The sequence below is a fragment of the Linepithema humile genome, chromosome 6 (assembly GCF_040581485.1).
Source record: "Linepithema humile isolate Giens D197 chromosome 6, Lhum_UNIL_v1.0, whole genome shotgun sequence".
Classification (NCBI taxonomy): domain Eukaryota; kingdom Metazoa; phylum Arthropoda; class Insecta; order Hymenoptera; family Formicidae; genus Linepithema; species Linepithema humile.
The window spans coordinates 6,518,222-6,543,355 of NC_090133.1; the positions used below are offsets into that span (position 1 = coordinate 6,518,222).

At 46.3% G+C, this 25,134-nt stretch overlaps 3 protein-coding genes and 1 long non-coding RNA gene across 18 annotated transcripts in view; 1 reads left to right on the top strand and 3 right to left on the bottom strand.

The window, feature by feature from the left end:
- unc-13 overlaps positions 1 to 4,646 on the bottom strand; it is a 93,655-nt gene extending 89,009 nt beyond the window's left edge. For 4 of the 15 annotated variants that reach the window (XM_067356504.1, XM_067356510.1, XM_067356505.1 and 1 more), the window contains exons 1-2: positions 4,114 to 4,616; positions 1,071 to 1,983 (exon numbers count right to left, since the gene is read on the bottom strand). The gene's annotated coding sequence lies outside the window, so the exon portion shown is untranslated. Of the gene's footprint in view, positions 1 to 1,070; positions 1,984 to 3,807 lie in introns of all 15 variants that reach the window. The other 11 variants (XM_067356496.1, XM_067356501.1, XM_067356500.1 and 8 more) reach the window with 6 other exon arrangements.
- Positions 4,647 to 5,846: 1,200 nt separating this feature from the next.
- On the top strand, positions 5,847 to 6,835 carry LOC137000339 (uncharacterized). Its single transcript, XR_010890598.1, has 2 exons — positions 5,847 to 6,437; positions 6,744 to 6,835. It is a non-coding gene; the product is annotated as an uncharacterized lncRNA (long non-coding RNA).
- Positions 6,836 to 6,983: 148 nt separating this feature from the next.
- Positions 6,984 to 25,134, bottom strand: part of LOC136996929 (uncharacterized) — a 60,604-nt gene continuing 42,453 nt past the window's right edge. Inside the window, exon 17 of the mRNA XM_067356514.1 lies at positions 6,984 to 15,854. Within this exon, the coding sequence (XP_067212615.1) occupies positions 15,717 to 15,854 (138 nt within the window). The 3' untranslated portion in view covers positions 6,984 to 15,716. The remainder of the gene's footprint in view (positions 15,855 to 25,134) is intronic.
- On the bottom strand, positions 18,893 to 23,215 carry LOC137000336 (uncharacterized). The gene has a single exon (XM_067356534.1). It carries the CDS (start codon positions 21,102 to 21,104, stop codon positions 20,400 to 20,402), a length of 705 nt encoding a protein of 234 aa, XP_067212635.1. The 5' UTR covers positions 21,105 to 23,215; the 3' UTR covers positions 18,893 to 20,399.

A 25,134-nucleotide genomic window follows, 5' to 3' on the forward strand; every position in this document is an offset into this window, starting at 1 on the left:
ACTCCGGCCGCAAATTGCAGTTTAACTCGCGTCGTGGCAGCCCCGATTATCAGTTGTAAGTACGAAGTAATAGCGTGTCGTAAACTTCTCATCGCAAAGTCTTCAGAGAGCGATTGCGTTTGCAATAAATAAAGACGCTTCCCGAATCCGACGGGAGTCGAGTTGCGTTTCCGTTACCACGTCACGTAACTGTTACAAGATATTCTTGAACAAACGTTACAATTTCGTGCTGCCTGATTAGGATGGAATATAAATAAAGTACGCGGCGGGTAATTAGTACCTCATTAAGAGAAACGTAAGTTAATTTGGTTCGTAATTAATTAGTGTTTAGCGCGCAATTCGAGAAGTCATAAATTACTTCGCATGAAACCGGTGCGCGGCGCGGCAATATTACGCGATTCATTTACATTTGCGTCTTTCCGCCGTGCTATTGCATCCTACATTTTTCTCGAAACGATGAATATGCTGTGCAAATGTTATTCTTCGCTCGCGAACATTAGGACGGCGCCCGAAGGCGGGCGTGACAGCGACAAATGTATGGAGCTCCATTGTGGAAACCTATTGTACACGCGCGCGGCAATAATCGGCCGCGGCGCGGCTCGTTTTGTTCTTTCTTCTACAGTTCCGTGACAGCGGGAGGGAGAAACGCCGGATATACAGCATCGAGATTCAACGTGTATCGCGCGCATATCGGGTGCACGCAGGCCAAATAAAAGTTTGCGGCGAACCAAGAAGCACGTTACGCTACTCGAAAGCGTCGCGTTTTTCAATCCCCATCTACAATTGCATATCTCGAAGTTTAAGCTTTTTGACAAGCCGTATATCAAATGTCACTGGCAACGTCACTCAAATTTTTCAGCTTTAAAAGTGCTTTTTTTTCCCCCGTTTATCAATAATTAAATATCACAGCTGACAATTTTTCGAAACTAATAAAATTTAATTAACTGGCAGTTTTCGCTGTCATAACAATTTTGTATCGATAATCTGGATATTGAATAACAACGAGGATATAAAATTATCACCATGGAAACTGCTCGGGCGTGTTACAAAAATATAAGTCATTCTCTTACCTTCGATGCGTGATAAACGGCGCTCTAGCTTTCGAGAAGGAGATTTTAATACCTTATCAAACCAGGTACGATCATTGTTGAAGTTGCGGGCCGCGCGACCCGTAGCACTTTACACGTAAATATAAGTTTATAGGCCGTTTACCGAGTTTAGCTTTCGTTGTCGATACTTAAGAGAGGTAGATTTAACGGGGAATTACAGATAAACCAACTTTAACATTTATAATAATTGAATGGCGAAACTTTAACACGACGATTAAATAGTAATTGACAACATTCGTTTGGTCGTTAAGCGTCACCCTTTCCTCACCGGCTCTCTTATGTTTCTTTTATATTACTCTCGTCAACGACGTGGATGTATGTACGCGTACACGTTTATATTTATAGATTTTCTTCCTTACAATACGGCGAATATATATATATATATATATATCTCTCAAATTTAGAACAAACGGTAGATTTTAATCACTTCACACAAATTAGCATTATTATTCAGAAGAGAATTATGTTATTAGTAGTATTACATTAGCGATGATGTTAAATTGTTAAATCAACATAGACCAGTTTGTAATTCATCGAGAGCAAGTGCTGCTCCTCTCTCGCCCGATTTTATCCCCTCCGCCCGATATGTCACGAGATGTATCACTCATTCACAATGCTGGCCCCTGCGTACATCCAACTGGATTCGTATCCTCGCGATTTCACGAGTTCTTCTTCTCCTCCCGCTACTGTAACTTTGCCGGTCCGTCGTCGCGGTTCTTGCAGTTACTGCACAATCTTCCCTACTTTTTTTTTTTTGTTATCAACACTAGTGAAATAACACTGAGATTTTAGAGCACCTTTAAACTTGACTCTTCCTGTCGTTACTCGCGCTCACACGTCGTAGGAATCTCTAAAACGTTACGCCGGATCGTCACTGAAAGCACAAACACACGACGCTCACCGTCATATAATTCGCTCATACCGGAAACGGTGATAGTCTTCTCCTGACACGTGCACGCATCTTACTCCCGGCTTTATCGTTGCCAATCGTAGGAAGGAAGCTTGTTGTCGCGTGCGCGTTAAACGGCGATGTGTCGCGAGAACATAAGATGGATAGGCTTGCGGGATTCTATCTTTGCCCACGTAATATTCCGCGTTTTAGCATTCGGAAACTTGGAATCTGCGTGCACTCGCACGACTAATCGCGGACGGATGCGTCCGTAAATAGACAAATGAGCCCATTAGCGCGTTTCAATATTTCAAGCGGATTCTAAGTTTGCCTTTGCAGTCTATGGGGAACGTTTCGCGTGTAACTTCATTACGGGATCCGTAACTTCCGTTACGAAAGACGTACATTAAATCTCGCGTAATCAGGAAGAAAGTTTCTGGGAATTATTTTATTACTTTGTCCATTCGATCGTGTGAAACTTACCGGATTAGCAAATTTGCATTTCGCTTCATTCTACGAGACTTGCGAAGTTTCGCGTTTGTAACCCGATAGTTTACGTTATTACAAACAAGCTTCAAGCGGAAGACGCAGGTAGCAGTTCCTTGACCCGAAATATAATCAACTCCCTCGAAAGAAGTAACTAGATTTCGGTCTTCCTTCTTGCTGCCTCGTAACTGTTACGTTAATTCTGAAGAAATTAACTATTTCTCGTGACGCGAGAGTAAAAGAACGGTTGTGTGTGTGTGGAGATCTCTATTTAGCTAAGATTAACAGTCCATTTTATTTTTATATACCGCCAATAAAGTGAGAATTTTTATACTTCTGCCCCATCTAGTAGCTATAGTCTACGAGAAGTTCATTGACGGCCGTATTGTACGGTCGCGTTCTGTACATAGCTTTATCCTAGTTTAGAAATAGGCAACAACATTAAACGTGAAGAAAACTTGCATTAAAAATGTATGCCGCATTTTGAATTGAGAAGCGCGTATTGATTAACGTAAGAGAACGTATCGCCGGATAAAATTTCTTTAAAATGCGATTACGCATAATGCACTTGATCAATTTTCATAAAGCTTTCTGCGAGTTTACAGCTACGCGTAAGCGAGAAATATTGTTGATCTATCTATCCGTTGTAAAAATTTTTTTTATCGAGGCTTACTATTCATGATAGAGAGATTTTTGTGTGGTTGCAGGAGACTCATCCGCGATATCAATTTCCGCAACGCAAAGCCGTAGTAGAATTTTATTACGTTTGATTGGAAAATTGGCCTGGGTTTTGACTGCAAGTACGCAATTCGTAAAAGTACAGTCCCGTTGAGGGTATGCCTGTTCGCTTTTTTTTTGCGCAGACTGTGCGAATCCGGAAAGCCTATCATCTGTTTGCCTAACGTATCGATCCTTGGATATAATCGACCAATGTTTTTTCAATACAATATCTATTATTATTGTTTTATCTGTCTTGCTCGGAATTTCGAAAAACCGGTCGTGCAAAATTATTCGACTAAAAATAAAAGCGAAATTATAAGTAGATACATTTGCTGCATTTCATTTGTAAATGTTTAATTCGCGTGCTAATTATAACGAATATTTTTTCGCGAAGAATTCAATTTACGTGCGATATTTATTTATGAGAAATGTTCATTGGATTTCAGTCCTTCCGGTGTTAATTAATAATCAACGCTAATCGATTTCGGTAGCTATATCGCCGAGTCATGCCGGAGTAACGAGTTCACTCTATTTTCTCGTATCTGCAAAAAAATATCCGGGAAAGAAGAATGATGCGCGCACGTATATCCTTCGCGCACTCACGAATTTCCACGCGTACGATAGTTTTCACGCTTGTCGGCGAGCTCTCACGCGAGCTTCCGACGGATCATTCGTTTCGCGCGAGCAAGACCTCACGCGAGAACACGGCGCCGCGTGGAATCACGCCGCTCACTCCGGGGCCCTTCGATCAGCGGCACGCTACCCCGCAGTGCGAAAAGCCCTTTTTTCCCCTCCGTACGTCGAGACGCACGCACGCACGCGCGCGCACGCATCGCGAGCGTCGCATCGCCGTCGAGTTCACGCGTCGCGGAAGAGCCTCTCCTCCACGCCTTAAAATCCCGAACGTACCAGAGGACTCGAGATCAGAGGACGCGAGAAGAAGGGGTTGTTCACTCCGCGACTTCACCGGGTTGCAGTTCACGCGAGTAGTAGCGTCGCTCGGGCTGCCGGCGGCGGCGGGACGCCACTCGACGACGACGGCGACGCCGGCACTTTCCTCGCGCTACCATTATCCACACCTCGTCGTCGCTCGTCACAGGGAGAGTCAAGGCGCGCGCGTCTCGCCGCCCGTTTATATATCGGGTTGAAAAACACGCGCGGCCGGAAGAGTCGCCGTCTGCGAGACGACGGCGACGCGGCGCGGCACGACGGCGAGTAGAAGCGGATCGAGCCGGGGGTCGGCCGCCTTTTCGGTAAACGCGCGCAGCGGGAAGGCCGTGTAGGCCGTGTTAAGCACGGCTCTCGCTACTGCCGGCTGGTACAACGTGTACCTTCGCTACTAACCTAGCGTGCCCGTCCTCTCGCGTCACCTCGCCTCGCCTCGCCGTAACTCTCGCTCCCACCATTCCCGTCCGACCCCCTCGCCACGGCTACCTGGCCAAACCCACCCTTCCCGCGTCCCCCGTGTTCTCCACTACGACGGCGCCGATCAACCCCTAGGGCGCGCGAACCACCACCCGTGCCGGTCGAGACGCCAGCGCGCATGACGCGCAGTGCCGTGTTTTCCCCGCAGAACGCCCGAAGGGAAAAGGATTTTCTTTCGAGGGCATTAGAACTTATCTTTGGCTTTTTTACTACCTTGACATTATTTTTAATCTGATGAATGTAGTCGCGAACGTTTAGCTCACGTGCGCCGCCAAGTATCGTGTGATTTATGGAAAGCGAGAATTTTTTAAAGCGGACGAATAGAAAACTCGAATCACACCGGTCCAAGGTTTTATCTACATAATTATTCTTGACTTTTGCGGCCGATAATTCTTGTCTGTTTGTTTTGTATTTGTTGAAGGGAACTTTGAACATGCCTTTATACCCACGAGCAGCTTACCACCTCTGAAACTCTCGCTGCAACATCGAGAATGTTAAAGTAGCGAACTATGTATTCAAGCTCGTAGAATTTTCATGACAACGTCATGTATCTCGTATGATAAATAAGTATCGCGCGTGCTGGGTGCAAAGAAACCTCTTTCTCGCGACGTCTGAGTCGAAACGAAAAAGACCGCGCAGACGGCGAGGAGCGTTATCAAAACCAGATCACGATGCATTGCGTCGTTAGCGTGGCGCGACGGCGATATATCGATCGAGACGGTGCGCAAAATTGCGTACGTTGCATTCGCGCGATGGTTTGCGAGCGATAAGATCGAATTATACGAGGACACGAAGGAGAGGGTGCGAAGTCCGTTCTTTGCGCGATAGCTTATCGCGAGTTCTCTCGTATATATTTTTTTTCTCCCTCTCTTTCGCGCGGAGACGCTTTCAACGCTTTAGAGAAATTATATTCCTCGCGTACAGAAGCGACCAAGCGGATCGAGCACGTTCGCCGAAAGGAAGCGCAAGGTACGGCGACACGCACGGCGCCGCCACGCGGCAGTATTCAACCAGTGGTGGCGGAATGGTGGATGTTGACCTAGCCAGTCGGCCAACCAGCCAGCCAGCCAGCCAGCCAGCGCGAATGAATCCTGGTGACTCGGTGACCGATCTGCCGGAATTCTCTGCCGGCAAGGCCGGAGGCTGCCGTCTGTATTTCGGCGCCCCTGGAGAGTCCCAGGTGGATTCGACGGTGAAGATACAAGGCGCGTCGAGCGGAAGAGCCAGACAGAGCGGAGAAACCGGACGATGCACGAGGGAGAGATTGTGTGCGCGCGAGAAAAAGACGGGAAAGCGGAAAACGAAGAAGAGCGAAAGCAAGGGAGCGAAAGAGAAGACGAAGAGACGGGAAGAAAGGTCGTGGTGGATAAAGAGAGATGGCACACGCGGTAGCAGCTACCACGTCGTATACCAACGCCACTTCATATTGATTTTCCGGAAAAGGGGTTGGGGGACGGAGAGCGGGCTGGAATGGTGGAGGAAAGAGAGACAGAGAGCGAGCGTGAGATAGAGGGAAGCGGGCGGGAGGCGGTGGCGGCGGAGGGTCCAAGGTGGAGGAACTAAGAGAGAGGGAGAGAGAGAGGTCGGAAGGCGGACAGGGACGAAGCGACCGGTTCTTCGTCGTTAGCCACCGTGGCTAACCCCTAAGGTTGAGTCCGGGGAAAATGGCGGGCCGAGTTGAGCGTCGGTACGGCATGAAATACGTATGCGCTTCACCGCGGAGGCGCGGTGCGCGCGCGACGGTGCAGTTCAAGGGAGGAAAAATCTGGTCCACGAAGCTGGGCCCGATCGCGAGTGGCGGCGAAAATGTGTGTACCGACAGAGAGGGATTTGCATATTTACATAAATAATTTAGATGGCGGCAAGAGTACGGGCTGCACGCCGAGATCTTACACCCCCCGTTTCAGTGAAGAATAACCTTTGCGTGTTATTACGTTCACTGGGTGCACTGATACATCTGTTTCACGCGATTATTATTTTTGGATCTTGAAAAATCATTGCACGAAAGAATTAAAATGGAAATTATAAGTTCATTCTTTCTTCCATTCTTCGTTCTATTTTGAATTTGTGATAACCTCGTTTATAATATTTAATTCAATTTTCATTGTTCTCAGAAAGACGTTTATGTCATCTTTTCAACGAACGAAATAACACATTTGGCAAAATTAAGCGAAATATAATATAAAAGAAGGAACGTAGCAGCTCCTTTAAGCGTTTCAATTTATTCCCGTCACGACTTTCCAATTCGTACGTGTCCATCAATTACGCTAATCTAATAATGAAAGCCAACGAGAGAGGATCGACCGAAGAAATACTTTTTCTTGTACAATAGACTGTTTCTAAAGTGTTACAAGAAGATTGAGACACAGAAAAACTGCATCGCGGAATATGAGAGTATAACGCGTCGAATAAAGGATGGATAAAAGCGTATAATACGGCTTTTCATTAGCGCGGTGGATCTCTCCTCGAAGCGCATTAAGAAGCGCAAATGAGCTGGCTTTGTACATCGATAAGAAGCGCGCAAAGTTTTCTTACGCTCGCGCTCTATCGTCGCTCGCTTCCGTTAAATCGCACGCGGCGAAACTCGTAGTGAGATTACACCGCGACTTTTCAGCGGCAAGAGATAAGTAAAGCTACCACCGCATCGGCTGTTTGCACGCAGCTCTAATCCGAAGACGGTGTGATGTGTATTAATCCGGTCATTCGTAATAGTTAGGAACTAGTTTGTCGCGCCACAATGGGAAGCTCGTTAAGCGATCCCACGGTCGCACATGCGTGCCCGCACGGATCGTTACCAAAATTAAATGATTGTCCCGTCCGCATGTGTGGATTACATCGTCCTTCTACGCCCACAGTGATTCAATGGCTTTCGCCTTTCCGAAACGCTGATTATGGCCGTACGAAAATATTTGTTATAGGAAATGCTCGCAGACAGTGTTATCTAACGGAACCACTTCCCATTTAATTACAACAATCACAATTATCGCGGTTTTCAAAATGGTGTTGGAAAATGAAAAGGAAAAAACGAAAACAGAAAGATAAATGTATGTACGTGAGGTAAAAGTAAACATTAATGCGCCCAGCGTAAGATGGAAGCTAAAAATAAGATGCTTTGGTCTTGTCGGAGTTACAAAAAGGTCATGCACCGCGACGTGAAAAGAATAAGGATAAGGGATTTGTTCTGCCGCGAGGGAAAAAGTTAAAATAGCTCGAGCATAGGCACACAAATCCGCGAACCCTCCGAAACTTTCTGTAATTAAAGCGCTGTGTAACCGGCACGGGCTAGACCGAATATATCATCCGGTGGTTAAAATCGACGCGCTTAGTCCCGCCGTCTCGCTATAGCTGCGGCTCGCGTTACATGTTGCGGAGCGCGTTGCGGAGCGCGACAACAACAAAAGCGCTGAGAAAAATAGATGACACCTCGCGACGATGCATAATCAACGTCACAAATTGCCCGACAACGTAACCTGCGAGTATCACTAATCTCACGCGACATTAAGTATTTAAATTTGTCCAAGTTTAAACCGCGCCTCTGTAGAATATCGATCGACCGAGAAAACCAGATTGCACGTGTAAAGAATATTTTTATATTCTCGTGACGATATAATTTACCGTAGCTGTAAGCCAGGAATAATCGCCGGATCACTACGGCGAGGAAAAAAAAGAAAAATAACGTCGCGATTAATCTTTCGGCGTGCGTTACGAGCGTCGGGATGACAAATAATGTTGTTTTATGTTTATAGTCCGCTGCTGCATGATTGCAATTTTTTTCACGGGATCCAAGAGAATAGAATCGAAAGCCGAAACGTGTTTATCCGTAAGATTAAAGAATAATATTGTCACGTAAACTCTCCTCCACGAGAGATGTTATACGCATAAAACGTGGCTGGACGACGTAGCGGCGAGCTCGCGAGCGTCCCTTTTCGTATAAACGCAAATCGAATTTGTCATAGTTAATTAATCGCTCGTTGTCGGAGCAATCGATGAAGGTCGTAGTCGGGTTGTGTGTGGTGCCGAAGGCACACCGATGGCCACTTGTTGTGGGGATTCGCCGTTACTTAGGCATCCGAAATGATTGCTCGTTTTCACGAGAGGCCAGCGATCAATCGCGGCCGTGGCCGAGAGGATTAATTCACGAGCCAACGACACTTTACTCAGTCAATGTCAGTCATCGACTTTTATCCGGCGATCACCGTGGACGGTTTCGCTTTATCTTATCATCATCGTTGTCGGTTTGTCGTCGATTCGGCCGGTCAAACAATCGAGAGCGTTTGTTTTCCAGGATTGGAGTTATTATGCGGTCCATTAGCCGCTATTCCAACTGCATTATCGGGATAATTTCATCGGGAATAATTGTGACATTAGGAGTAATTCGTGCTGTGCGCAAATATTACAATTTCATCGAAATCTCCTCGGGCAGTTGTTATCCCGCGTCAGAGATTTTCGCCGATAAGATAGGAGAGATATATAATGCGGTGGCTTAACGGGAAACCATCAAGCACAAATATAGAGATTCCGCCGTCTCCGTTGCCGTGTGTAAACAAAATTTGAATATCAGCTATAGGATAGAGAGGGTCGATCCGAGATATGCGAGGGTGAGAGGGGGGGTTGAGAGGGGGAGAAACGGAAAGTAAAATAGCATGAAAAGAGGTAGAGCGAGACGCAAGCTCTGCTTAGCTCGGCCCGGCGGAAAGCCGGAAAGCGCAGTGCCGTATAACAACGGCGAAACGCTGTAGGTTTGTTTCATGACGAGGGAGCCGAAAAATAAATTGCAAAACCAGGAGGAATTAACCGTCTTGAAAATGAAGCAGCCAAGCGCAAGTAAAGCCAGCGTGCTCTCTTTCTCTCTTTTTCTCGCATTACTCGAGCAGAACTTTCTAAAGACACATCGGCTTTTTTTCTTATTTTTCTCTCTTCCTCCTCCATTCTATCTCTCGGTTTTGTACGATCTCGAATGTTAAAGTTACTTTATATAATTGCAGCCAACATGGTGGTAACAGTCAGCGCTCGGTTCTTTGCTTTCATTCGTTAACAAATTCGGCTCATAATTGCGAAACTTATTTCGGCGCGCATTCCATTTTCATGCAATTGAACGCAAGGGAAAGATAAGAGAAAGATAAGAGTGAAAAATGAAAATGCCAAACATTCAAACTCGTCGAATGGCAACGGCTTCTTATCAATTAGGTCAAGTTGAGTACGCGCTCTTCCATAAGCAACGTAGATACGAAAAAAGTACACACCACTCCAATCATGTTGCTGAATAGTAACAGCTTATTAGCAATTGGCTTATTAGCTACGATTGCACGATCTCTTAGAGCGACAGACTGTGCGAATCGCGTGGAATAATAAATAGGCGAGCCATTCCTATATCGAATTTGTATCCGTAATTGTCAGCCGCTGTTGAAGTGGGAATTGTTTCGCCTTGACTGTAAAGACAATGTGATCGCGGCGCCTCGGTTGCTAATCTTAATTAACCAATAATTTAATTAAGAGTACGAAACCATCGAGAGGATCTTGTTAGCAATTGGCGCGCGCTACTCCTTGTACGCGTTCGAGAGGAATGTGTAATGACAATTTGGCAGTTTACGTTACGCTAACGTAAATGATATTATTCGATGTTGTGAAGTATGTTAAACTTAACAGTTGGTCTTGAGAAACGACGCGTTCAGAGAGAAGGTACATCTCGCGGGAAACCCCGCCAACATTTCCAAGTTTCCGAGGTAATCGACTCCGCTTTAGGGACGATCCTTGAGGAATTCATCGAGAAATCAAGGGGACGCGAACCGCAATTTGCCTAGAAGCACGATCGCTGAGCGAGATGATATAAGCAAGACATTCAGAATTATTACGTAATGAATGGCGCGCCGGCGAAAATACTGCGGTGATTTAGAGGCGCGGCACCCGAATTCGCGTGCGCGAAAAACAATAAAGTGATCCCCGACAAAGACATAAAGTTAGATATTCGCGAACGGCGTGACACCTGTCTCGCCCTATCTCTCCAGGCCCGCCGGCAACGACGAGTCAGCGTTTTCGGGCCGTGTGATCGATCGTACGCCCCTTCAATTACTTAGTAGGCGAAACAGCGAGTCGTGTGCTTGGAAAACGGCCAAAAGGTCAAAACGCAACAAGCTTGTCCGATCACACGGAAGAATCAACCCAGCGGTTCGTTTATTCGGGACCCGGGAAGCGATAAATAATTTTGCCGGCCGAATGATAGAGGCTTCCCACACACAGCGTGTCTCACACGCGACAAAAGAGACCCCGTTCGACGAAAATCCACTAACTTGAGCGCATCACGAGCGCGAGCGAGGAGGAATTCCATCGTACGCGGGGATTAGAATTTCGAGGGGTGAAAGGCGGATACTAGATTTTCGGAAGTTCGGCGGACCTACAGTGAAAAGCACTTAAAAGCGTATGAAATCACTCGTCGAGAAAGCAGGGCACGTCGAAGCGAGAAGCTCGCTGTGAGATGAGCTATGGAATGATATCGAGGAACTCGATATAAGAACCGGAAAGAGAGTCGACAAGTGGAAGAGACACGGGAGACAACTGTCGCCAGCCCGCTTCGTACTTTTCGGCAAGGCGAGGGGTCTTAGCGCGTTGTTAGAGGAAATCTCGCTGCCCCACTTCCAAAGAACGCGGCGCGTCAGCTGTTCTTCTTCTTACTTCCGAGTTGTCGAGACTCCACGCTTGTCTATATTTCGCTGATCTTCGCGTGCGCGAACGTTCGACGGCTGCCGGAATCTCCGATGAGCGAGCGCGTATACGGAAGCACCTGTTTCCGATTAGAGGAACTTGTCTCGAAGCACGTAAGAGCCTGTTTCGCGTTGTCCGGAGCAGCGAATAGCTAATGATAATTAATGAGGTCTCGGGGTAAGAAGGCGTTCGTGATATCGTTTATTGCGAGACGCCGAGTAATTCCAAATCGAAAAGCTGGAAATTTTTATGTTCGACGATATTCGCTTATTCTTTGCAAAGCTTTTTTCTCTCTATTCATAAACGGAAATCGTTACGAAACAGTGAAGTACGTTGAAGTCGCGGTATAATTGCCGCTTTAATTTCCGTCGAGGATGTTTCATTAATATTAATATAATGCGGACTATATCCCGGCGGGACGAGGAGGAGGAATGAGAAAACGGCGGATGAAGCGGAAAAAAGAAACGAAGATGACGGCGGCCGCTAAGACGTGGAGGCGTTGAATTAATCGGACGAGCGCATGCTCCGTACGAAAATCGTTAATTAAGCGGGGTATTAAATGCATGAAGTGTAAGCCGCCTGTCATAAATTCCGCGCGACCTCGTAAATCACGCGGCGAGAGTACAGCTTCTTTTTCGCGCGCGCAGCGGACGGCCGGTGCGTCGCGACGCGACGTGCCGTGTCGCTCGAGGCTGCGAAGCTCCGTTCGCGAGGCGCGTTGCCAGCCGAACGAATAAATTTTTAATGAGAAGCAGACGAAGCTGAAGACGGGAGGGAAAAAATTCGCGGAAAAATTGCCAGATTATAGATTATTCTGTGTAATAAGGCCGCGTCGGGTCGCACGAGATCGTAATCGCCGCGCCATGAGAAACGTAACGATCCTAATGATTTTCGATGACCCCGTTCGCGGTCGCGAACGAAAGTAGGATCTCTTCTACTAGCGAGGAAGATATCGAGCAGTATTTCTTGGGGAGCGAGAAATCTGCAGATATCTCGTTCGCTGGATGCTATTTCTGCGAAGATCGAAGCCACGGGACTACTACGAAACTTCGGCAGTGACGCTTTTAACACGTCCCCTCGGACGGGTTATATTCAGTCTCGCTCCGATAACGTGCATACTGAAGTAGTCTGACATGCGAGGAGGGCAGGAAGGTGGCAGGGGAAGGGGAGAGCAATAACAAGAATAACCACTCGCGCGGGTCGATAATTTCGCCGTGCGATCGACTGGACGGCGTCGGGTCCGGATGCGTTTCGTTCATCGGAGAATTCCAATTAGACGATTCCGGTCGAACGACCTTTCCGGAGTGCTTCGGGCGCCATTCCCCCGCCTCGCGGAAACTATCAGTGCACCGGCCTGAGAAATCATTTACATAAGGTCGAGATCGATTCGTCTCGGGTTCGGAATACGTCACGATGCCCGGCGCTCATCTCGTCTCGGAAACTTCGGAACAAGCGAATTGTGCGAGTTCGGTCTAGTTCGCTCTAGTTCGGATCGATTGATTGTCTCGCGAATCATCATCTTTGTCCGCTTAGGTGGTAGTTCCTCGCGGCGGTGGCTCGTCGCTATCGATGGACTTCTTGATGGGTAGGTAATAAAAACGAGCAGGCGAGGCTATGCAACGTAATGTCGCCCGAGGTGCACCTTATATTATAGATCGTCCGTCCCCTTCCTTCGTCACCTCCGATAACTGGCTATTGGATCTTGTTTATATCGCGACGCTTTAACCTTCTTTAATCAATGTTTCAATAATGAAATATAAATAAAGCTCCACGCGCAACTTAATCCTCTTTTTTAAACGAATAACGCTAAGCGAGATAAATTCTATACATTATTGCATGAATACGCGAATTGCATTTACAAATGTAATTCGTTAATCTATAATGCTCAACAAGGATTACCCGAAACAATTGCGAGTTGATATATCAGTTTTTTTGTTTATTAATGGTCTTCAATCTTCGATTCTAAGCTATTGTCGCAAAAGGTATTCATTCGCCGACTTTACGGACACAGATCGTAAGGCGTCTCGTTTATATTGCAACACGACGGAAACTATTGCCTGTGGTAGTAAAGGCGCTGTCCTTTCTTCCTTCCTCCCTTATGTCGAAAAGGTGAGCTTCGCGAAACACGGAAACTGTTTACGGCTGACGAAACCCGGTCCGCTCGTTTGGTTTCGAGGCATTCGGGCGCGCTGCTCGCGATTCAAGAGGAATTTTGCGGCGCGTAGTGCATTGTCGACCCTTTCAGCGTCAGTTCTAACCATCGACTTTTCATTGCGTCCGCCCATCCGATATACCGAGGCATTCATGGAGATCACCGCGGGCGTCGCGGTCCGACGCCGTCCTGATTGCTAGCGTCAACCCGCACGCCTTGCATTTTATGAGCGTGAGACAAAAAACCGGCGATAGACAGGATAAAAAAAATCACGCCATTTCTCGCTGAACAGCTCCTGACGAAAAAAAAAGAGGGAAACGACGCGAGATCTCGACCGAACAGTTTGACAAATTGTTACGTAGGAAACGAATTTAGAAACGTTCACGATAAGTCGTCTTCAGCTATTTCTCGAGATAAATTGAAAGTATATATACATAAGCCCGTGCGTGTTTGCATCGAATTTACTTTGTGGGCTCGGCAAACCGTTTGGATAGCTCTTACACTATACGATGGAGCTGAGTAAACCCGTGTACTCGGTTTGCATCGGTCGTAGTACATATGATGAAATTTACGCGTGCAGACACCATTAAAGCAAATCCAATATGTGTGTACGTGTATGCGTGCATCCACCGTAATGTGTCCTCAATCAAATTGCACAAGACAAATCGGCGGAATCGGTGCGTTTCGGCGAACGGGGAAGGGTAATTAGCGGCTCGCGGGACAAACCACTGATTTTCCAGACGCACAAACGCTCTCCCAGATGCGATTTCCCGCGGATGCGCGCTTTAATATCGGATTTCTAGATCCACAGCAAACCTCCGAACCAATATATTCGATTTCGAGTCTTTCTTTCAACGGGTTTGCTATTAGATGTAACTTCATACAACTAAAATAGCTTTAAATAATTATCCAACAAAAAAGACGTTATAAAAGTGTTCTAAATTTAAAATGTTTTAATAAATAAAGATTCCAAGCTTTTTTAAACATGCACGTGAATATTTGCGACGTTTGGCTAAAATACTTTTAAACATTTTACTGCTTCTCATTTTTTTATGCCTTATGCATTGTCTTCTGCTAGCCGCGCTATCCGCGTTTTCCGCTCACAATACCGAAGAGTGGGTGTACATTGAGGACAGTCACTCGACGAGTATACAAAAGACGGAGATAACTCTCAAAGTGACGCCAAGGAACTACGGATTTTATCGATCTCGGCTGACATGCACACTACCCTAGAACGTATCAGGTTTCGAAGTTGTTTAAACGAGTCGTCATATGGTCGTCACATGATACTGTTAAACCCTTTCAGAGCACTTTAGGTTTATCGATGCACCGTTTCGATGCTGGTCAATATTTTCCTACGCTATTTTCCTTTCCAATGCACCCGTAGAGTCGATTTGAAGTCCGTTAAATCGTTGTTCGATAGCCTTTCATTCTAATCAAGATTCAGCATTTTTGCGATTAAAATCGGGTTTCCAAAATGCAGCCAATTGCGACCGCAAACTGACTGCGTCAGAAAACTCTCACAGCAAAACGCCGTAATACGAAAATCCAATCTATTTCGCACGAGACCATAAATTTTCCACGATTTCCAACGATTTCAAAACTGCGAAATCGTTGCAATTTTCATAGTGAGCGCTGTATTACTGGTCATAAAGAAGAAAGTTTCTATGTAAACATCAGGCATATTGCGCCACGTCTGATGAATATTTAATCGCGCGTCTCGTGTACTGACGCGCGTACACACTTGCGGGCGCATTCATACATTTTCGTTACACATACACAACATATTCTAATGCCTGCAGCCAGACGTCAAGCTTTAAATGTGCTTAAACGTTGATTGTTTCAATGGTAATCAGTGCCGGTGGTCGAAGTGCATTTCAAGGATTTCAATACGTACGACGGGAGAAAGATATGACAAGATAATAGCGGAAGTCGTACTTTTTCCATTCAATTTAACATTTACGACACACTCGAAGCACAAAACAACATATCAATAAATTATTTTGTACAATACATTTTCTACAATAAGCACAGTTCACGATGATACTTAAATTTAAAGTTCGTAAAAATATTTTACCTCCTATAAAAATATTTCACGCAAGAAGTCAAGCTTTGCTTTGCATTTTTAACCGAGATTTCGAGTTATCATAGAAAACGTTATTTTTCGCAATATATAAATATAATATGTTTATCCCCACTTCCTGAGAATTTTATATAGTAAATGCTTACTATTATATTAGCATATTCGGTTTGACACAATAACGATAAGGCAGAGCATTGTGCGAAAATATGACTCACCTGCCGCAATCAGCAATCTCGCATGTCGCAATGTCAATACGACTATCGGAACAACTGACAGAATTAGAATACTCACCTATAACAGAAAGAAGAGCATCATATTAATATTCTAAATCTAATGGTATCTTAATATCTATACATCAATATTTAACGTGGTGGAATAAATAAATCGGCACACAATAATAACACCAATCACAGACATGAGTTCTATATATACTGTACTTAGAGAAATTGGATTTTGTACAATTCAAAAGAGACGATAACGGAAGAAGGCAACTAGGAAAATCGGCCGACCAAGATTGCCGGAAAGAAATCTCGTTAACGGACAATACGGACCGCGGATTTTCGTACGGACGCAATAAGAGACTCGCTTCCTGAATATTTAGGAAAGAGAACGGCGACGACGCCATTATCGTTAGCAATTAACCGCGTTTAAATGTGCGTCCATGCGTGCGATGAAGCCCGGTACGAAACGAGCGCGAGAGGACAACCATTTTAATTATATCCTCAGTATTCATGAATAAACATGAATTCTGTGTCTGACGTCCAAAATATCCGCGCTATCACGTGGCAAAATGGCGATCTCTCGTTGGGCGGAGGAACAATGAGGAAGAAGGCCGGATAATCTTCGTTGCGCAAATGAAGCTACCCGAGATACTCTGAAATTCTATGCAACTAGCAGCCGAGATTGAAAATTGCACAGCGGTGTGCAAACGAAGGCCGCGTAAGCCCGAAATTCATTGGGATTATTTAGGAATCTAGTAAAGCTGATTTAAGATACAGAAAAGCATGGAAAGTGGCTGGTGCATCGCGCAATCGCACGTTCAAATATAAATTTCGTATATTGATTTATTGTTTCACGCGGTAAGCTAGCTGCTGAAATTACATTGTGAGTGTGGAACTTATTTATGTTCTGCAAAATATATGTCGGTGCGTTTTTGCACCAATTTTTTTACAATATAAAGCACTCACGTAGATTGCAGTTTCTTTCTACAAGCTTGTTTAAACCCCGAGTCTCTTTGTAAACCATAGATCTATATCGCCACCCTCATTTTCGTAATGAAAGACCATGTGGTCGGCACATTTTCGTCTAATTGTAAGCAACTTTCTCTCAGCTATCGCTCCGTGTGTGCGGTTTATATTTGCTTTGTACAGTGCGTGCACGTTAAATGAATTTATTGAGACTTTCTTCTTTTTTTTTTCAATAGAATTAGCTGGGCAATTTCAGGAATTGCGATTAAAGTGACTGTTGATTGGCAGCGTACACTTTTGTTCCAAACAAATTAATACTAATTAATTAGCGTTTATTCGCAAATGCACTCAAAGTAATATTCCACGAGAAATGTTGAGAACATTATTTATTATGTATATTTATGTTTCGAGAGAAACATGCAACTCGAAACACGTTAATAATCCTCGTACAATTTCCAATACAGAGATGCAATATTTTATAAGTTTGTTTCGCCAGAGCGAGTGTTTTTCCCGGCGCACCGAGAATATTATCATATTTTAATAATTCACAGCGCTAGGATTTCAAGTTGTTGCAAGAAGGCGAGCGCTGTGATGATAGAAAATATTATGGCACACGACCGACGGAGTCTCTTTTCCGGCGCTCGCTCTATTGACTAATCTTATCAGCGTTGTCATAAAGGAAAATAAGTCGCGGACAGGGAAGAGAAAATTACGGGATATTAACCTCGTTCCACAGTACACCGGATGCGTCGAGAGGTCTGAGAATCAAGGCGGTGGATCCGGGCTTGAAATGTTTGTAATCTGCCGTTACAAAATGCGATCGGCGCAATTAATGCCCGTCAATTAGGACGCGGTTTTGACAAAATCGCTCATTATCGCGAACGGCATCAAAGCTGCTTACCCCTTTTTAGAACGACGCTTTTACCAGAAAACAGCTAATGAAAAATGTAATTCGATGTTTCACAACAACCAGCTCAAGGATCGTAGTTGCCGCCCGTATCGGCCGCACTAATCTTTCTCTTCGGGTCGCGTGAGCGTTCTATCGTTTTTATTTACCGTGTATCGTATTTTAAATGTATAAATACCGCCAGAGGGAAACTATAAAACTGAGCGCGATAAAGTGGCACGATGAAGTCATGCTGTGTCGGCAGTTGCTACAGTTTGCTGATTAAATCACATCATGTCTATATGGGAATAACAGGAGTTTATTTAACAACTTTGTTAAGAGGCTCACCGAGAAACGCATTTTACGACTCCGGCGTGCGCGCGAGTAACGGGAAACCGACGGGAGTTTTACAAGGGAGTTTCGCAGTAGGGGAGCGATCCATCGCGACGGCAGTGTAGCCTCGCAGTATCGGAATTTGTTTTGCATTTGCAATTCGCCGGGTTCGCGATCTGCTTTTGCAAGCGATGCAAATTTCGAGAACTGCTGCAAAAAGAGGGTAAAAAAATCGTAGTTTCTCCCGAGCGCGACGTTGAATTGAATCGCAGCCGAACTCGTCGCTTTTGATAATCGAGTATCTTTGAGACTATCATGCGGGCGGATCTCTACGAGATTCGCGATTTGTCCGGAAGAGGATCGGATAAGGAAACGAGGCAAGTGGTCGATGCCTCGTTTACCTGACGAGATAGATAAAAGGGGCCGTTGCCAAGGAGCGCGCGCGAGCCTGGACCAATTGGCCTGGTTCAGCGGATACAGACAGCCTCAAAAGACGAAGATTCCCGCTTTTAATTCCTTTTACATTGACCAATCTCCACGGTAAATATAAAATCTTAAATTGAAAGGCAACCGCCCGTCCCGCCCGGTTGGAGCCGATAGGAAGTCGTACAATAGATCTCTTTGTCAACGGTATTTGGACTTTTTCCAAAACGCAATTGCATTCATTGACCTACCTGCCGACGTAGCGCGAGTAAACACAACAGCGAAACTAAATAAGACAAAGCGCGGAGAAGTTTATTAGGAAGAATTTAGAACGTACACGTGTTAGCCTTTATCGGATCGCGAAAGAAAAAAGGGGAGAAAAAAAAACCGCTTACGTTTGTATCTTCGTCGAACCGCCTCGGCGAGGGATCCATTTATCATTGTTGTATCCGGCTAATGGCGTAGGTCAATCGCAAGAGCGTTAACGAGCAACTGGAGGCTCACCTATACATCTTAGAGACACGTAAGCCGAGCACCACCGGGACGACCATAAGATCGACTAATTGACCACGATCGATCGATTGTCTGGTATTTATCGACACCCGCCCGATGAGAAGAGCGTCTTAAGTTCACACACCGTTTAACCGCTGACGTTGCGTTACATATAATAAAGTGATTTACATAATTCGAATTAACTATGCATCTTCGAGCGTAACAAATTGTCTTGAAATAATTTGAAGTCTTTAAAATAATTTAAGAAGCTCTTCTTGAATAACATTCTCTACGAATAACAACTTTCGCAACTCGACATTTACTCGATATTATATTTCTGCAAAACACGTTCGAGTGTGTTTTATTATCTTTTTACTTACCGAACTAACATGGATGACTACTTAAGTTTCTGGAAAAACTGTGCGAAGTTTGCGCGACAGAAATTGCGACGGCGGACGCAACGTGAATTTCCGCGACAACGGTTCCAATAAGGCATTAAGCGGAGGCGTCCTAGAATGCATCAGTTAGAATTGCGAAAGCGGTTATTTTGCCGCGCGGGAGTCGCGCCGTTATTCGTGCTTCATAAACGTTTGCAAAACTTCGGGCGCGCGAAACTTTGCCGGGGATATCGCGGTGGATGCGGTCGGAATTTCATCGTGACGCTTCGCGGCGTCGCAGCCACGCTTCAAAACGCTCGCGTCGCGCTTCGCTCTTAATTGCTCTCGTTAGCCGTCGTCGTTCGGATTTCGAACAACAACAAGCTTTCGGAGACAAACACCCGATGATGACCGCGCGAGGATATCGCGAATCGAATACGTAACATCTGACGCTGAGCTGCGCGGCGAATATAAGCGCATGAGTGTATCATGAATATTTCAAATCCCGTAAGTGTCTCTCGCCGCGGCGACAGAAGCTGCTCCGAATTCTACCGATGCGGCGATCACAAGTGTTCTCTTCGTCTCGGATCGATGGAGCTAGTTTTTTTTTTTTTTTTTTTTTTTTCCAATCTCGCACGTTCCCGCAAATGACTGTTATGACTATTCGCTCTATTCTGTTATATTTGTTTCGTTTATATTATCGGTCGGACAAAAATTATGCGCGACAAAATTGCACACTTCACGATTAACATGTTTAAGAATAGACGGGAAACACGGGATCACGCTGCGCTGCAAATCATTCGCTCCGTGCCGCCGTCTCGTCACTCACGATCTCGCTTGTAATCCGCCGAGAAATAGCGACGGTACATGCGGGCGCAAGTGGCAGGAGACAAATGTGAGCGTGTGACTTTTAATTTTGTGTCTACTGGTGTCTACCCGGTGCGCGCGAGCCACCGTAGCCGGCGAAACGATCCTCTGTAATCCGCGCGTATATGAGAGAACGAGGGGATATTTTTCTTCGCCTTTTCGTCCGTGTCGACTGCGACGAGCCACTGTGATTAGCGCGACGATTACAGAGACTTCATTTATCCGAACTTTGCCTATTGGAACTTTGCAGCTCGATCAAAACTGCAGCGGTTTAAACGAAATATTGCAGACAGATTTTTACTCCGTTCCTTTTTACATCTTCTTGACAAAAATATGCGGAAAACAATATTCCGATTTCGTTTCGATGACTCACCGTGTCTCTTTGTAAAGAATTAGGATTGAAAACCATCATACGTCGTTGCTTCTTGATGAGCCTGCTGAGCCTCTGAGTTCTTTGCGCGCAGGTCAGGGGCTTTCCGGAGAGCGGGAACTCGTCCTGCTGTTCGCTCTCGAGATCGTCCTCCACGCTTTTGGAGAACGTCGGGCTCTGCTTCGCCGTCACCGTGCTCAGCGGCACGGCCTTCGCGATCAGAGTCTCGCTTCGCACGCTCCAGGTGGACCCGCCGTACTTCTTCATGTTCATCAGATCGCCTATGCTGCCGCGCACGCTGCTGCTGCCCAGCTGCAGATTCGATAAAGCGGGCGAGTGAGGGAGCGATTCCGAGCATTTCTCCGTCGACTTGACGACATCCGGTAAAATCGTCTTGCTCTGAAGCTTGTCCAGGTCCGATAAAGACGATCCCCGGCGTATCCTCGCACGCGGTTGAAGATTTTTCTTCAAGAGCCGTTCCTTGATCTCCCGCTCCTTTTCACTGCGATTCACGCTCTTCGAAGATAATGACGACTTCATGGCGAATAAGCCCGCCTTCAGCGGGAACAATAAAGCCCATTCCGTCGACTTTTCCCGGGTCTCCATTGTATATACATATATATATATATATATTTCTTCCTTCTCTTGATGATATCGGGGATTCAATAAAATAGCTCTTTTGTTACAATGAAAATGGAAAACTCAATTCGTCCAAACGTTATCGTTTTACCGGGTGACAAGAATCACAGCTATTCTCGTTGTCTGTGACGATCTGAACACGATACTTCGTTATACAGAGAGAGCCCGTTAAAATACTGCAACAATTGTGTCGCGGTTACATACTTTGTTATCATCGTGATAGAATTGCATCCGGTCTGCTATTCGAAGGATTTCCGGTTCAGCGCCTATCGGATTTCAGTCGCACCGTTCATTAAATTCATTCTTGCACTCGAATTAGTTGGATAAATAATTTCTCGTACGTGATTTCGTATTCTCTTTTCGCGAGTTATCGTATATGTCTACGTTGCACTCTATACAATCCATAAGCACCCGATGTCCTTCATCTATTTTCCTCGTAACCGTGTCTCTTTTCTTTTTTAGACAAGCTTTTCACGTACCACGCAACTTCCCCATATCGTCGATATTTAAATTTGTGGTGCCTGGCGCGCGTACTTTGACGTAGGTCCGTGATACTTTCGCGTGAAGGAAGAAAAGATCCTCTTTCGACCAGTTCCACGATCAGACTCGCTAAAAAGATCCGTGCGCGCGAGCCGAGCCGCCGAGTACACGGTCAGCCTCCCTCGACCGGACCACTCAGTGGTATTTTCACTTAAGTTAACACGACCCCCCGTGCGGATGTACCCTTTGCGAGGCGGCCGCAACCGACACTTCCGTCTAATAAAAGCCTAATAACGATCGATACAATCGCCCCGCCTCTTACGTTCGCCGATTCGTTGAAGTCGAGTGTGTGCTTAACTTCAGCGTAAGAGAACGTAACTTGGAGGATGCTCGACAAGCGGATGCTGAACTTGGCGCCTTTTGGCCACGGTCCTTTTGTGCGGGGCTGCCGAGCGAGTGGGTTCGACTGCCACGGTTAGTCACCGGGAATTGACTGCTGCGATACTGCGAGAGGGAAACGTACGCGTTGCGTTGACAAGCGTCAGCCGCGATAAGCAATTGGCGGGAGGCGCGACCTTGCCGCCGAAGGTGATGCCGATTCTTCGCTGTCGGACTGACGGTCATACGGGTCTCCGATTATGACGCGGGCCGCTGGTTTGGCCTACATAGATTACGCTCGACGAGGTTTCCTATCACGGAAAACGCGTGTGCACGCGTGCGGGAGAGTTTAAAAATGTCGCCTTCAACTACGCAAAGCGTATTCCGAAATCATTTTCATGGGTGCGAGAGTATCGTGTTACAGCGTGTTTTAATTTAATTGCCCGTACGAAAGTTCGATGCCTGCTGATGACAACTTTTGATGCATGTGTAAAATTTAACTTAATGCACAAATGCTGTTAAGCGTAGTTAGCGTAACTGAATTAAATTCAACATGGGAAATTGAAATATAAAGTATGCATGTACAAATTGCGTTTCGTGCCGGTATAAACGGGAAATTATATATCAGACGGAATGAAGTATAATAATTTCGCAGATAATTCGTCATGCGAGAGAGCGCGGAATTGTGCGTGGAGAAACGGGAGGTAGGCAAGACGACGCTCTTCATCAGGACGCGTTCAACGCGCGGAATGTAAAATACGCAGGGCGCGGAGGAATCCGAAATAAAATGCAAAGCGAGCGCCGGTTGTAGCATAGAAACGTACGTCTCTGCGTGAATAATAAAAAACGCGGTCGGCGATGCGGCGGAGAAATCCGCCGGCGTGCGTGGCAAATACGGCGGTGCGGCAGTGGCTACCCGGCGGCTACGCGATCGAGTATAAGAACGTGTCTACACGTAAAAGCCATTTTATCAGTAAGAACAAGAAGGGAAGCGAGAGGTACGTGCAGGTAGCCCGACGCTTGAGCTCTTGTAAATCGCTTTAGCAGGAGCTCAGAGTCCCGGAGCAACGGGGAAATTCCTCCGCCGTCGAAATGTCCGCTCTAATGCGATCCGATCATTTTTCTTCTCGCTATGTGCGGAGAAATAAAAGAAAAACGCGGAGGAAAAAAAATTAAAAATATCCGCCGGCAACTATCCGCCGCGGGGAATGCGCTTCCACGGCTTTGTAAGCGCCGCGCGATAGTTTTTCACGGGCGGTTTTTATCGCCGCTATCTTGCCGTACGGTTTACGCGAATACGTGAGAGCCGTGCGCTCGGGTGTCCCTCGTGCGATTTAATACTCGGACGAATCGATCCCACTTGTTTCTCGGAGGACAATTACTTTCGCGGAGGGATAGTTCTTCCGGCGGGCGTGCGACGGCAAGAGCAGACGGGAGAGTGGCCCGTTTCGACGAGAAAAAAAGAGGGACGGCATGCCCCTGCAACGCAAAATAAATGCGCGAGGACACGCAACGGTGATAATTGAGCCCTGCCGGAGTACCGACCGAAATTCCGCTATTATTTCCTCCTCGTGAAAGACTACTCGCGCTCGTGGTATTCGCTCGTTAAACGGCGCCCGAACAATGCGTTTGTACGAGCAATTTTTTTCCAATTGTCTTTTGTTTCTTTTTTTCCTCTCTTTGTTTTTTTCAATCGCATCTTTGATTTCGCGATTAACGTTTGATGCGGCTGCGTTTTTGAAAATCAACAGTCATTTGAACGCCGCTGTTGGTTGTGGCAATTATAGTGGGAAGAGGCCAACCCTCCTGGCACGGTTTTCAAGCCGTGGAAGCGGAAAACAAACAATCGCTCCGGCACAACCGCTTGGCTCCGTCCGCCCACACACGACTCCGCGCAAATTTACATTTTCCACCGCCGGGGCCAAAGTTTCTCCGAGCATATATCGACTACTGCGGCTCACCCAGGAGTGCGCCAGGTGCGTACTCCGCCGCTCTCGTACGGGCTCGACAAGACTGCGTTAATGGAAGTTTCGTGTAAAGCCGGGCGTTAATCTGGCACCGCGGCACGATACGACGCGACGCGACGAGCGCTACACTTTTAAAGCGGCGACGTCGGGGCGGTACAACGAGCGTCGATAATACGTCGGGACGATACTTTGTGTCGTCGAGGCATTTGCCTCGCACCTAAATCAATAACGGCGACGATAATAACGCTTAACGACCGTCGATTAGCACGCCGCGGAATGTCGACACGTGCGAAACTGAAGAAGAAAAAAATGTGTCTTTATCGCGAGTTGCAGCGAGGAATAAAACGCTCGCGAAAAAAAAAAGAAAAGAACAAACGGCATGGAGAATCGTAATGTGCGTATGTCGTGACTCTTGCACCTATCACTTTATTTCGACTCTCAAGCGAGAGGAATCGAGGAGATGATTGAAGTGCAAGTTTCGGCGAAACGATACTATCGATGCGTCACGCGAATACCCGATTATCCAACCGATTTCGTCGCATCTGTCCCGGAAAGTAACGTTACGCGTTCTCTTATCTACGTGCCATTTGCGAGAGATTTGCAGATCCGTTTGTCAATCGATACGTACATCCGATACGCGCATAGCGAGTCGAGTGCCGGTTTTTTGTCCGCTCGCGGAAAAGCATTTTTCTGCCAGTCAATAAAAAAACGAAGCCCTGTCTGTCTCTGCAGGCAGTCGATGTTATCATTAACGTCGACTGCCCGCGACTATCAATCATTACGACACCATCGGCGCCATCAGTGTGCACCAAGTATGAGCGAAACTAGTTTATGCAAATAAATAGAACCGAGTCCCAACTTCGCTCGTTAAATATACCCGACGAGGATCAATGCACTGCCAGCGATCATCCGGCCTTGAACAATTAACATACAAATGAGGGACGAACGCGGCGAACCCGTAGCTCCGTACGAAGAATCGATGTCATGCGAAGGTAACGATTGACAAGGCCGCAGTAGCTTTCGTGAAGGACGAGCGACGAATGCGGGCTGCCGGCGCCGTATTTTTACAAAGGTCGCGGTCGTTGACCGTCATTCGACTAATCGCTCGCAATCATCGTCGTAATCTCGATTTAATTGCCATTGCCATTCCGCTAATAGCGTAACCTTGGTCG

Bases quoted from the DNA above. Each gene is read 5' to 3' on its own strand.
- LOC137000336 (XM_067356534.1), bottom strand. From the start codon at position 21,104: ATGGAGACCCGGGAAAAGTCGACGGAATGGGCTTTATTGTTCCCGCTG.